General features: G+C 39.2%; 2 protein-coding genes across 2 annotated transcripts in view; one reads left to right on the forward strand and one right to left on the reverse strand.

Moving 5' to 3' along the window:
• Positions 1-10263, forward strand: part of DONSON (DNA replication fork stabilization factor DONSON) — a 10834-nt gene extending 571 nt beyond the window's left edge. Inside the window, exons 2-13 of the mRNA XM_077765505.1 lie at positions 5-127; positions 220-543; positions 646-736; positions 839-993; positions 2593-2796; positions 3727-3905; positions 4605-4783; positions 6385-6466; positions 6581-6685; positions 7124-7322; positions 8415-8627; positions 9359-10263. Coding sequence (XP_077621631.1) covers positions 5-127; positions 220-543; positions 646-736; positions 839-993; positions 2593-2796; positions 3727-3905; positions 4605-4783; positions 6385-6466; positions 6581-6685; positions 7124-7322; positions 8415-8627; positions 9359-9496 — 1992 coding nt within the window. The 3' untranslated portion in view covers positions 9497-10263. The remainder of the gene's footprint in view (positions 1-4; positions 128-219; positions 544-645; positions 737-838; positions 994-2592; positions 2797-3726; positions 3906-4604; positions 4784-6384; positions 6467-6580; positions 6686-7123; positions 7323-8414; positions 8628-9358) is intronic.
• Positions 10264-10344: 81 nt separating this feature from the next.
• Positions 10345-13788, reverse strand: part of SON (SON DNA and RNA binding protein) — a 33075-nt gene continuing 29631 nt past the window's right edge. Inside the window, 3 exon segments of the mRNA XM_077765493.1 lie at positions 10345-11407; positions 11962-12077; positions 12183-12254. Of these exon segments, the coding sequence (XP_077621619.1) occupies positions 11249-11407; positions 11962-12077; positions 12183-12254 (347 nt within the window). The 3' untranslated portion in view covers positions 10345-11248.

Raw genomic sequence — 13788 nt, forward strand, 5'->3', positions numbered from 1 at the left:
GGAGGCCGCGCGGCTGATTTCCTGCCAGGGTTCTCTGTTTGGGGCAGGGGGACGGAGGCGCAGGCCCTTCTCTCCAGCTCTGGACGTCGCGATTGCCCTCCGTAAGCTTATCCAAGCCGCAGCACAAGTGTGACCTCTCCTCTTCCTCCGAGTGCCTAGTCCTGAGCTCACGCCATCCCTGCTTCGGACTTAAATAGCGGTCAGCTGTTTCCTTGCCAGATAGGGGAGTGCACATCGGTGACCTGGACCGCGTGTTTCCCAGCCACTTGGCATCCTCGACACGACTACGGCCCAGGACGCAGCTGGAGCGCCGGGACAGCGGACCGGACCGCAGAGCGGGGGCGGGGCCTCTCGGGCGGCCGAGGGCGCACGCGCTCGTTGCGCCTCCGGGGGCGGGGCTACGGCGNCTCCCGGGTCCGGGGCGGACGAGGTCGGGCGGCCGCCTCCCCGTGGGGGTTAGGGAACGGTGGGGAGACAGCTCGAAAGACCCTGGAACAACTCGTCCTGGAAGGCCACCGTTGGACGGGACGATCCCTGGAGACCGTCCTTCCCTCCCTTTCTGACGCGCTCGAAAACAACCCTGAGATGGAGGGATGTTGAGGATTCCTGGGGTTCCCAGTTGCTTGGCGTTTTCTTATCCCAAAGCCTTTCCGGATCTTTGGAGTCGAGGTTTCTCCATCAGTCACGAGACGCGCAAAACACCGGCCTTCTCCTCCCACCCCCCCCAATTTTGACAGTAAAGTTCAGACACGAAACTGAAGCAAAACACTGATCTACTGAGTTAGGTGCCTGTGGATTCCCTCACTTGGCATTTATTGAGGACCGTGTGTCGGGTGAGGCTCTGTACGTCTTCAAACCCCTGCATCATTTACGATTCAAAAGGTCCATTCCTTCCTCCCCCCTCCCCCCCAGGGTTTAGCTTCTAATCAAGAAAATGATTTGCTCTGGGAAGAGAAGTTCTCTGGAAGAAGCGCCGTTGCGGAGTCACTCCAGGTAATAGGGTTTTTTTGTTGTTGTTGTTTTTATATTTTTATGTGTTTCTAGGAGAGAGAGACAGCGTGAGCAGGGGAGGGTCAGAGAGAGAGGGAGATACAGACTCTGAAATAGGTTCCAGGCTCTGAGCTGGCAGTCAGCACAGAGCCCGACGAGGGGCTCGAACCCACGAACCGCGAGATCATGACCTAGGCGAAAGTCGGACGCTTAACCGACTAAGCCACCCAGGCGCCCCCAGGTAATAGTTCTTCAACGTCATTGGAATGTGTGTTCTCATCATCTAAATTCGTCGCTCTCCGCTCTCTGAAGCATTGACTTGGAAAGTCGTTTGGCAGTGCTGACCTCGTAAAGTGACCACCTTCAGGAGGGTGGAAGAGATGGCGTCAGCACTGGAACGGCCTCGGTGGTGTAGAAATGCTGTTTGTAACGGTACCATGGCTAAGGTGGGTGTAGACTGAGGATTTCCTGCGACCTCCAGCAGTTTTGTAACCATTCCTCTGTGGGTGGCGCCAGCTCCAGCTAGCTGGTCACTCCACACTCAGCTGCTTTTTGAACTTCATCCTTAGCAGAATCTTCAGACTCAATCCCCACGTGACCTCCACAGGTTGTGGCAGATCACTCACCCTTGCTGACCCCGCCCTCCCACCACACACACATGGTTTTGATTCCATTCCCCAGGTACTCCTGTTGTGATAGTTTAACAAATGCATAGGGGTGCCTGGGTGGCTCAGTCAGGTGTTGGATTTCAGCTCAGGTCATGATCTCAAGGTTGGTTCCTGAGTTCAAGCCCACATCAGGCTCTGTGCTGACAGCTCAGAGCCTGGAGCCTGCTTGGGATTCTGTCTCTCCCTCCTGTTTGCTCTGCCCCTCCCCCACTCACACTCTGTGTCTCAAAAATGAATAAATGTTAAAAAGCAAAACAAAACAAAAACAAATGCATAGTTTGTCCTAATAGGAGCAGACTAGAAGAGCCCTCTAAGATCCAGTCTCCCTTTCTTGTAAGTAGAAGGTCTTCACAGAGTCTGTTAGAAATAGTTCCCCCTTCCCAGTTATTGTTTGTGATGCCACCGTAAAGAATCATTGTAAAATAGAGAATATTGACTTGAAAGTACAGCAAAACAGTTTGGAAAGAAATTTTTGAGATCAGGAACTCCTTCTCACATAAACGGTCTCTATGAGCCCTACCTAAGTTACCTGCAGGAGCAGCTTAGCCCTGGTTCCAGAGTTTTAGAGGCTTAGAAGGTGCTTTTTAAAATCCTTGGAAGATTTCTGCTTTGATAGCGGTATCAATTGTGGATTTGATTGTTTTTTAATTATGATCATGGAAATAGTATATGCATCGTATAACTAAATTATATAAAGCTAAAAGGTAAAATGTAACCCTTCACCACCACCGCCTGTATAAATTCCCACTTCCCAGAGAAAACCACCGTCAAATTTGAGTGTACCTCTCGAGGTTTTCATAGCGTGCAGTATATTTTCAGTGTAATTATAGTTTATAAAATTTTGATATTTCAGTGATCATGTTGATAAAATCTGTGGATTGAAGGCGGTTTTTTTGGTACACTCTTAATTTTTGTCTTCTTTGTTTTCTAAAAGACTCCACAAGTATCATTCTCCGAATCTGATATTCCATCCTCAGAAAGTACTGAGTTACCTGTGGACTGGAGTATTAAAACTCGACTCCTTTTCACCTCTTCTCAACCCTTTACCTGGGCAGATCATTTGAAAGCACAGGAAGAAGCTCAAGGTATCATCCAGCATTGTAGGGCAACAGAAGTTACTTTGCCTCAAAGTATACAGGTAATTCTGAAAGAAAATGGTTTTATGTTAAAGTAACAAATTAATTGTAAAATGTACTTCTCGGCAGAATGTCACAGAAATTTCCTTCTGTTAAGTTTTTTTTCTGGCATTTAAAGACACAAGGACTTGGGACATTTTATATTTCCCAAATAGTGCTTTTATACAATTTTTTCCATCAGATTCAATAACTGCCTGTTGAATTTAGAGACCTGTCCCAAGAACTAGTGAATGTTACAGGCAGGAATTATTTAAACTAAACCATTCTTTTCTAGGCCTTGTGAAAATATAAGGGAGAGAAATGAAAAGCTATTGAGTAGGATTGCAAAGGCAGATTTATACTACCGATTTTCTGACATAATGTTTACTCTTTTTCGCACACACTAATTGCGGCTACCTGGTTGATAGACTGTGTAATGTAGAATTCGTGAGTTTTAGAATGGTTTTAGAGAAATGTAATTGCATTGCTTTCAGGTAGCTCATCAACTCAAACTAGGGTAAAAGATACAACCTAAAAGAGGCCTTGGTACTTCTTTTTTAATAAATAGATCAGGATGATATGTGATTCGCATTACCCATTTTCACAAGCTACTATTAAAACACAGTTGTGAGGGGAGAGGAGTTGTACATAGCGTTACTTATATACAATATATATCCCCACCTGTATGTATCCCTACCCTAATCATGACGAAGTTAGTTTTTCTCAGGAGAAGACAGGAGAGATGGGAGTCCCATCTGTGTTTAAGTCTTTCTTATATGGTACAGTAAGTATTGGCAAGGATAAACTACATTTTAGTACCCATAACAGTTATTAATACTTTCTGATAGGAAGCAGTAAAAATTCTCAGAATAAGTGGCATATTCAGTACTTTTTAATGAAATTTTGTACTTGTAACGTGGCAGAAACTGTGCTATATCATCTCTGGATTGTAGGATCCCAAACTTTCCACTGAGCTCCGATGTGCCTTCCAGCAGAGCCTTATCTACTGGCTCCACCCTGCCTTTCCTTGGCTACCACTGTTCCCTCGCATTGGAACTGATAGAAAAATGGCTGGAAAGATAAGCCCTTGGTCAAATGATGAAACCTTGCAGCACATTTTAATGAGTGATTGGTAAGATTAGTAAAACTTGTGCATCCCATTAGTGAATTTTATTTTTTAACAATGTTGTCTCTTTTATTATATAGAAATGGGTGGTGGTAAAAGGATCTCTGTTTCCTTGTGAATAATTTTATCTAAACTGTTAATAGCCAACATTTAAAGTATTAACTTGTTTTCACTCATTATGCAATTGTGGAAGTGCAGTAAGTGTTACATAAATATATGCAGACATTCTTTTCGGTTACTCCTTGTCAGTGGCTGCTTCCTTTCTCAGCAGAAGCTGCTCAGAGGAAGTTAGCACCCAATTAGCAAGTAAGTTTTGTTTAAAGAAAAAATTACTAGTGATTAAGCGGTAAGCACTCTTTGTTAAAGTATTTAGAAGTCATCAGTGAGTCGCATGACCTGACCGGTTTTAGTCCTTTTAAAAGCCAAGTTAAGCAGATGCCTGGGTGGCTCAGTTGGTTAGGCATCTGACTGTTGAACTCAGCTCAGGTCTTGATCTCAGGGTTGTGAATTCAAGCCCCATGAGTTTGAAGCCTACTTAAAAAATAAATAAAAGCCAAATTTTGTATATAGTGGCAAAAATTCAAACCATTATAATATTTGTGTTGTGTTTTAAATCAAATGAGTATCAAACTGAATTATAAAAATAATTTTAGGTGTTAAGCTAAATGTATAATAATACCTAAAGAAAATTTTTTTGCTTCATAGGTCTGTGAGCTTCACTTCTCTGTATAATCTCCTGAAGACAAAACTTTGCCCATATTTCTACGTTTGTACCTATCAGTTTACTATCCTGTTTCGTGCAGCAGGCTTAGCAGGAAGTGATGTAATCACAGCTCTCATATCTCCGACAACTAGAGGAATAAGAGAAGCTATGAAAAATGAAGGTAAAACTATAGGTTTAAAATGAGAATGCCACACTATATAGTAAGCACTTTAAAGCTAAAATGTGAGGAGCACCTGGGTGACTCAGTCGAGTGAGCATCCAACTTCAGCTCAGGTCATAATCTCAGGCTCATGGGTTCGAGCCCCACATCGGGCTCTGTGCTGACAGCTCATAGCCTGGAGCCTTCTTCAGATTCTGTGTCTCCCTCTCTCTCTGCCCCTCCCCCATTTGTTTATTCTCTCCCTCTCTCTGTGTCTGTCTGTCTATCTCTCTCAAACATTAACTTTTTTTTAAAAAAAGCTAAAATGCTGGGGCTCAGTCGGTTAAGCGTCCGACTTCGGCTCAGGTCGTGATCTCAGAGTTTGTGAATTCAAGCCCCACATCAGGCTCTGTGCTGAACATTTGCTCAGAGCCTGGAGTCTGTTTCAGATTCTGTGTCTCCTTCTCTCTCTGCCTCTCCTCCACTCATGCTCTGTCTCACTCTGTCTCTCAAAAATAAAAAGTGTAAAAAAAAAAATTATTTTTTTTAAAGCTAAAGTGTGAATTGTATTTTTATCAGTTGAATTGTCTTTTACCAGTTTTACCCATACTTTTTAAGAAATATCGGAGCACCTGGGTGGCTCAGTCAGTTGGGTGTCCAACTTCAGCTCAGGTCATGATCTCACAGCTCATGGGTTCAAGCCTCAAGTCAGGCTCTATGCTGACAGCTAGCTCAGAGCCTGGAGCCTGCTTCAGATTCTGTACCCCCCTTTCTCTCTGACCCTTCCCTGCTCACTCTGGTCTCTGAGCACTCTGTCTCAGAAATAAAACCTTTAAAAAAAAAATTTTTTTTTTCTTTATTTCTGATTTTATTTTCCAGTAATCATTTAAGCAGTCTCTTAAATTACTTAGCTTTTAGTTATTTACTTCCTTAGCTTTCCATCTCTGATCTGACAAACACATACTGGACTAGAAAGTTTACATCTGAATAGAATTCCCTAGAAATTCCTTTATAGTACAAATTACCGACCCCTTTTTAAAAACAAAATTTTCAAACTGGGTCAACCCATTAATGCTCATGAAATCTATTTAGTGGGCTCAATCAGCACTTTTTTAAAAAATGAAACCGTATGGGGTGCCTGGGTGGCTCAGTCAGTTGAATGTCTGACTCTTGATTTGGACTCACTCAGGTCATGATCCCCAGGTCATGGGACTGAGTCACTCATTGGGTTTTGCCCTGAGCATAGGTTTTTAAGGGTTTTTTTTCTGTCTCCCTCTGCCCCTCCCCTGCTGACTGACTCTCTCTCAACAAAAGAAAAAAAAAAAAACCGAGTAGAATGTACTTCAGGAAAGAGTACCACATGTAATGAGAGTATGTATTGTTTCCTCAACCTTTTGTTTCAAGGAGAGAGAGTGAGTGAGTGTGTGTGTGTGTGTGTGTGTGTCTGTCTGTCTGTCTATCATGGGCTATTATCAAGAAAGTTTGAAAACTATTGCCTTAATAGAACAAGTATAAAAACTTCAAATTTGATACTCTAAAAGGCCACACCTGTTAAATTCTTTTAGACCATATTATATATCAATGAAAACTCAGTTAAATTTTTCTTTTCTTTACTCATGTAGGTATTGAGTTTTCTCTGCCGTTAATAAAAGAAAATGGCTATGAGAAGAAAAAGCCATCTGGAACAAGCTTGGGAAATGGGGAGTATGTGATTAAAATAATCTTTTACATCAACCAGTGACTTGTGGACTCGGTGCAATAGTTTTGTAGAGGAAACAGCTATATGAAATGGAAACTCTAACTATAACAATTTCCTAGGGAACAAGTAATCAGTGATGATGATGAAGACGAAAGTTTTTCCTGGCTGGAAGAGATGGGTGTGCAAGATAAAATTAAAAAACCAGACATACTCTTTATCAAGCTGTATCCTTTCAGTTGTGTTAACTAGAATTGATCTTCCTCGAGTTAAGTTAGTGATCAATGTAATGTTCTCAATTTTATTTGACTGTAATCTTAAATTATTTTAAGTTGCTATTTAAACTGATTCTCTATCATGACATTAAAAAACTCCCTAAGTACCAGTAAACCATGAACAATTACTACTAAACTGTTTTTTAAAAAATGAAAACATTACATTTAGAACATATTTTTAACTAGAGAAGAAATTTGTTTTGTTAGGTATCAAATTTCTGGCAAATTCAGATGGTCAAAGAAATTGTTTTGATTTAAATATTGCAGCTAAGTGGGGTAGCAAAACATTTCCAGTTCTGAGTGGGAGGAAAGGGTCCCAGGTGATTCAGAATCAGGATGACTTTGTCCCACTGGTATGGGATTTACAAGTTCCTTGACTGTCGTCTTCAGACGCAAAGAGAAACACGAAGTGCAAATGGACCACAGACCAGAGTCTGTTGTGTTGGTGAAGGGAATGAACACCCTTACGTTGCTGAATTTCTTGATCAACTCTAAGAGCTTAATTGCTAGCTCAGGCCCACAGACAGGACTGCCACCAACCCTCTTATCCCCTGTAGCTTTCCGAGGTGCCACAATGCAAATGCTTAAGGTAATGAAAGGGGAAAAAAATTCTAATCTTCATAAACTAGCTTTATAAGAAGAAATGAAGAACAAATTCTTGATTTGTTTTTAGTAACTCCTAGCATTTTGCATGATGTGCATATTGTTTTCCTTTCCTCCCAGTAAAAGAATTTGTTGATGTGTCAAAAGAATTATGTGAAAATATGAATTATATGAAATGTTTTATTTGAATTATATGAAAACAGTTTTTCTGACAATATGATTGACAACAAAAGCACCTTGGTGTTAATTTCCTTTTTTCCCATATGGAAAAGTTGCTTAATCTCATTTTGTCTTATTTCTTAACCAGTCAAAGAACGTAGCCAAGCAGGTTACGTTAAGTTACAGATTTCAAAACCTATTATCATGGATAAGTGAAAATAGCGGTCTGTCCACGTTGTTTAAAGAAATTATACATATAAAAACAAAATATATACTGAACGTTAGAATTGAATTTTTATTTTTGTCCAGTACTCTGCATCGAAAATATACTACTGAATTGGCGTGGGAGGATGAGAAAGGGTAAAGGGGAGTGGGAGGTCTGTGCTTCCAGTTACAGAGTGAGTACGTCGTGGGGATGAAAGAACAGTGTAGGGCGTATATCAGTGCCGCTTTTGCGTTGTATGGGGACAGATGGTGGCTACACTTGTAAACACAGCATAATATGTAGAGTTGTAGAACCACTGTTGTATGCTTGAAATTAATGTAACATTGGGTGTCAACTTCCATTAAATTTTTTAATAAAAATATATAGATCAGGATACCATATGAAAAATTGTATTTTGTAGGATATAAGGAGACTGAGTCATAATTTGGAAATGTGCTACAGATGGAGAATTAACATTTTTACTCCTCTAACATTCTTTTTATGTCTTATGAACTACTTTATGCTATACTCACAAGTGTAGTAGTTCCTATCACCGTGCTTTTATAATACCAATGATTGTATGACCTCTATGCTCTACCTTTTAGTCTAGAACTGTTAAAGAGGGAAACCCAAAAGAAAAGTTACTGAAGAAATCTTTAGGGACAAAAGCTTGAGAGATGGTGACCATAATTTTTTCCTTAAATTTTCTTGAAGGCACGAAGTGTAAATGTGAAGACACAAGCTGTTTCTGGATACAAAGATCAATTTAGTTTGGAGATTACAGGTCCTATCATGCCTCATTCTCTACATTCTGTGACCATGCTACTCAAATCTTCACAGAATGGGTCATTTTCTGCTGGACTGTATACACATGAGCCAACTGCTGTATTTAACATCTGCCTGCCAGTGAATAAAGTACTGCCTGAGGTAAGCAGACAGCTGTAAGCAGATTTCATTGTGGCTAGTTCCCTCAGATGGAAGAAATAAGTGATTTGCAGTGAACCAGACTTGTATCTCAGGGTATTAAACTGTACTATTTAATCAATCACAGTGACTAAGATTAAGGCATAAGGTCTGGGTTTTTGGGAGTAAATTTTATAAATTTAGATTTTTGTACTAATAATGACTAAAGAACTTCCCAAACAAAAAGAAAAGGCAGGTTATTTTCATAGCCATTTCAGATCCAGAACTTAATACTGCTGGGTTCCTTTATTCTAAACAACTATGGGCACTTAACCAGTATTTGCCTTTAATTTTAGACATAGTGAGGTTTTCATTCATGGGTTGTAATTAAGACCTTTAAAATTGCCTCATGCTCCTATCATTTGTGAGATTTCTAAAAATAACCAAAACTGTATTTCTGGATGCTGTTGCTAGAGGTGAAAATTTTTCGGGTCAACTTCTGTTGATAATGAACTGCCTTTATCTCATCAGTATGAATAGGGCATCTATTTGCCAAAGTTCCAGTGGTTCTGAGTGTTCAAGGGTGCCTGGCTGACTCCGTTGGTAGAACATGTGACTCTAGCTGGCCCTTTTTACCAGTGAGGAGTTCAAGCCCCACACTGGGTGTAGAGATCTCTAAAAATATATACTTTAAAATCTTTTGAGTGTCCAAAGACTGATGTGCTCTTTACTAACTTGAATGCAAATTTCCATAGGAGACTCTTCATGAGGAGCTTGGGAACTGTGGGTTGCATCCTAAGACTCTGGACCAACTTAGTCAAACACCAGCACTGGGAAAATCATCTTTACGGCATGTGGAATTGAGTGACTTCATTTATAATTGGAGAACCTGAACACCAAAGTAAGCCTAAAAGGAATCTTTGAGGAAAAAGCCTTCTAACAAGGAAATTCAAGATTCTTATACCTTTGGCTCTAAAGTTCATTTTGGAAGTTAAAGGAATAGAACTTTAAAATATTCAAATGTTGATAAATATTAACCTTTGGCCTTAATTTTTATTACATGCATTAAGCAGAAGGATAAAGGTTTTAAATCAACATTTTGTTTTTACTCTTCTGATTAGATAATTCAGGTATAAAGAGAACTTCCAACTTTTTAAAAATCTCAGTACCTTGAATGAGACTTCCAGACCCCTACAACCTAATTATAAGCTGAGTAGAAAACAAGATTGTTAATGTCAGCGTTTCCTTGCAAATGGGATATTGAAGTGAAATTAGTATCAGTTATCTCCTGGCATTTTGTGACTGGTGGCATCAGGGCAAAACTATATTTGACAACTTACCTACAATCATATACAGGTTCTAGCTTTATAAAGATACAAATGTAGACAAGATCTACTGAGCTAATTGTTGATGTGTCTACCTTAGTTGCTTTCGTTCTCATTTCTAATTTCTCTATTCTCAAATACATTAAATTTGTTTCTTTAATGCATGTTAATTCAAAGAAGGGTATTTTGTATTCCACATAGAATAGTGTTAATTGTAAAGTATGCTCAGCTGTCATGGTAAAGGAGTATTTAATGTTCTTGTAGGTATTTGCGTGTGCGCGAGTGTGTGTGTGCAATTCCAATTTCCTTAAAATAAAAGGATGTAGAGATCAAAAGCACTGGGTAAAGAAATGAAATGACAGTATTTAGTGAAGAAGTATGTGTTCACTTTATGATCCAAAAAATAAGACACCACATTTATTCCAGAGAAGTTTATATTTGGGCCTTAAGCTTTTGAAAATAAAGTTTAGAGACATAGCATTATGAATACCACTGTAATACACATGAAATATTCTATCAGACCCTAAAAATTAACATAAACTTAAACTTTCTCATAGTCAACAAAATAGTGGCTGGGTGCCGATTTTATTAGATAAGTTGGTTACAGCATTTTAATTATCATTTAACGTCTATCTAGGTGTAGATGAAATTCAAAATGCACATCAAAGTAAAACTATATCACAACTCAATGCCATACTAAATGTACTTGGCCTCTGCAGTAGAATTCTAATCGGACTTCATTTTGACTCCCTTCTCATGGCCCAAGTGGCTTTGATGGGAACGCAGGACTTAGTGCTGATCATCACATAACATACCACTTCTTTTTATAACCTTTACAAAATTTTAAGGGGAGATGGTGGCATTAGCCCTGTGGAACAGATCTTGATTACCTCAATAACACTGGCCCAGTATCTGTCCAGCAGAACCCATTGTGAACTAGTACAAGGTGCACAGCCCTTCACTGATTACAGGCAAGTGTTACAGCAGCCTAGCCATAAGGAAGGGAGGTTACATCATAGTACAAAATACAGTATAAAAGCGTTATTTAACATTCCACACTGAAGATTACGGATGCCTTCAAACAATCGTTTGGATGTTAGCCACTTAAACAAATACATCACTAAGGTAAACAATATAAACATACCAAAACCCTGTATGGTTAAATACAATTTCCATGGTACAAAAATCAAAGCCTGGAGATGTTTGTACAGATTGCTTTTTACACAATGTCTTAAATTGCCAAATATTTACAACATTAAAGAGGAAATACATTTTGATGCAGAGTAAAATTATCTGAAATGATTAATATAAAACCTCAATCTATCTACGTGAGGCACTCCTGAAGCAAGTGGCATTAGCCATGAGGTCCTTTGGTACAAGGCCCATTGCTTGAAGAACCACAGTAGCTGCTGTGGCTTTAGCATGCTTCTTATTAGGGCTGGCAAAGCTGGGCTGGTAAGCGCTTCCATTTATCAATACCTATTCAAGAAAAACATACAATTGGGCTGGTAAGGGCTTCCATTTCTCAATACCTATTCAAGAAAAACATACAATAAGAACAGCATCAAACTTTAATATCTATTAGCTTTGTATTTTTTCACTAAATGCTAGAAAAATAATTCACAAAACTATAAAACCCATACTATGGAAGTCACATTAATCTCAACCCAGAAGCAGCAAATCATTTGGGAAAAGGGACTGCAAATTAAGGCCTCCAAATTGAGGGGCAAGGGGTCATGGAGAAAACCCTGATAAAACTACTAAATAAATTTCCCGTGTTCCACTAGAAAATGTCAACAAAGTTTTCACCAGATTTTGCCCACATCTTTCCCTCCAACATTTTTGAAAAATAGGACATTAACAGGTCATACTAGAGTATACTTAAAATTTTAAAAACCCTACCAATTCTACCCACACATATATTCACTCCCAACCCACAATTTATCAATCCTGTGAGACGACAGGCTTTTCCCTCACCCTCTAAGTCATCAAATTAACAGGGGTATATAATTAATGCAGAAATTCATATTTACCCTAAAGAGAAAATGTTTGCGATGATCAGGGCCACTATCATGGACCAAGAGAAATTCTGGTGGTTGCCACCTTCTCTTATTACAGATTTCCATCAAAGCAGACACAGGATGTTTGCCTGCAAAGAAAAAAAATAACCGGTTAATTATTTCCATTGTCTATGGCAGCAGATTATGAATTCAAGAAAGGGATGGGACAAGAGGAAATTTAAATGTACTCTCACCTGACAGATCTTTCATTGCAGCAGAGAAGTTCCCAGACCTCTTTTGTGCTCTTTCTCCTACTGCAACAAGACCTTTAAAATCAAAAGCCAATGTTCACTGAATAAATTCCAAAGCATCATTTGATATTATAAACACAATGATTCCCTCCGTAGGAACCTGAATCTCAGTAAAATCTTCAACTCCCACTACCCTTGATGTTTATATAATTTGCTTTCTATTTTGCTATGTTTCAATATATAAATCTTTATCATGTACCTTGGTATTAGAAACTGTATAAAAAATCAAATGTTCAGAAAACACAAAAACCTAGTATATGAATATATATACAAATTAAGGGCCACAGTTAATTTCAGGTGTATTTCTTTCTAAGTTTAAAAACTAGTGGCTTTGACAAGTGCAATCTAAAGGCTTCCCACTTAAAAAATGATGGCTCAGTTAAGTTCCCCAAATGGTGAGGACTTTAGGCCACATTCCCCCCCAAAATTAAAAGAGCTGGTCTCAATAGATTAGGGGGTCCATTTTATCCCCCAGTAAACAACCACTTTCTGACTTATCAAGTGAAGATATTCACAAAAGACAAACATAATCTCACTGCATAACTCCCCACTTCCAAAAGGATTTAGCTGTGTCAGTATCCAAAATCAATGTTTGCCTGCCTTTCATTTCTCCTAGGGGAAATTCTTTAATTCATTAATTCTGCTAGTATGCTTCTCCAAAACCCAACACCTAATTCCAAAGACGATGTTCCCTGGAATTATGCAATGCCTCAACAGAGGTTTTCTTTCAACAAATCACCTTTTAGGGCACAAAACATCTATTCAACTTATTTAAGTAATACAATGTCAATGTGACATAATCAGTACAATGTCCTTTTCTAATTTAGAGTTTAACGCTATAGCACAGGATGATTCTCATGCTATTTCCAGCCTACTTGGAATCATTACAATAAATTTCCCCCAATGTGGGAGAAAAATGGCATCACAGTATTCTGTGTCGATAAGCGTCACAGTATTCAATGTGGATGACAATGTAGAATTTCTAACGCAAAACATTTTATAAGACAGTTTTGTCAGAGGTAGTTGGTTTCCAATTAAGACAATAATTTAACTACATCAACTTCATTCAATTCTCTGATTACAAAGATGAGGAAAATTCTAGTTTTCAACTTTACAGTTTTTACAAATCAGGCTTATACAAGCTATTGAAATCACATTGCTTGAAATCATACTGAGCTGACATTGAGCCACTTGACTTAGAACATTATTCCAAGAGAAGAATTTAAAAGCAACTGCTCAACTATTCTCCATCCCCAATCCAAGAAAACTCAACTACGGAGCTTAAAAAGAGGGACATGCAGAGGCAACTGAGTGACTCAGTTAAGCATTCGACTCTTAGATTTCGGTTCAGGTCATGATCTCGCAGTCTGTGGGTAACGGCCCCACCTTGGGCTGCGTGGTGACAGCACAGAGCCTCCTTGGGATTCTCTACCTCTCTCTCTCTGCCCCTCCCCCACTCCCTCAAACTTAGAAAGAGACATGCAAAAAAGGGTTTATATGGTGAAGACAAAACAGCACTCATTAATAAGAAATGAGAATATGTGAGATA

This window comes from Crocuta crocuta, unplaced genomic scaffold (assembly GCF_008692635.1).
Source record: "Crocuta crocuta isolate KB4526 unplaced genomic scaffold, BGI_CrCroc_1.0 scaffold84, whole genome shotgun sequence".
In the NCBI taxonomy this organism is placed as follows: domain Eukaryota; kingdom Metazoa; phylum Chordata; class Mammalia; order Carnivora; family Hyaenidae; genus Crocuta; species Crocuta crocuta.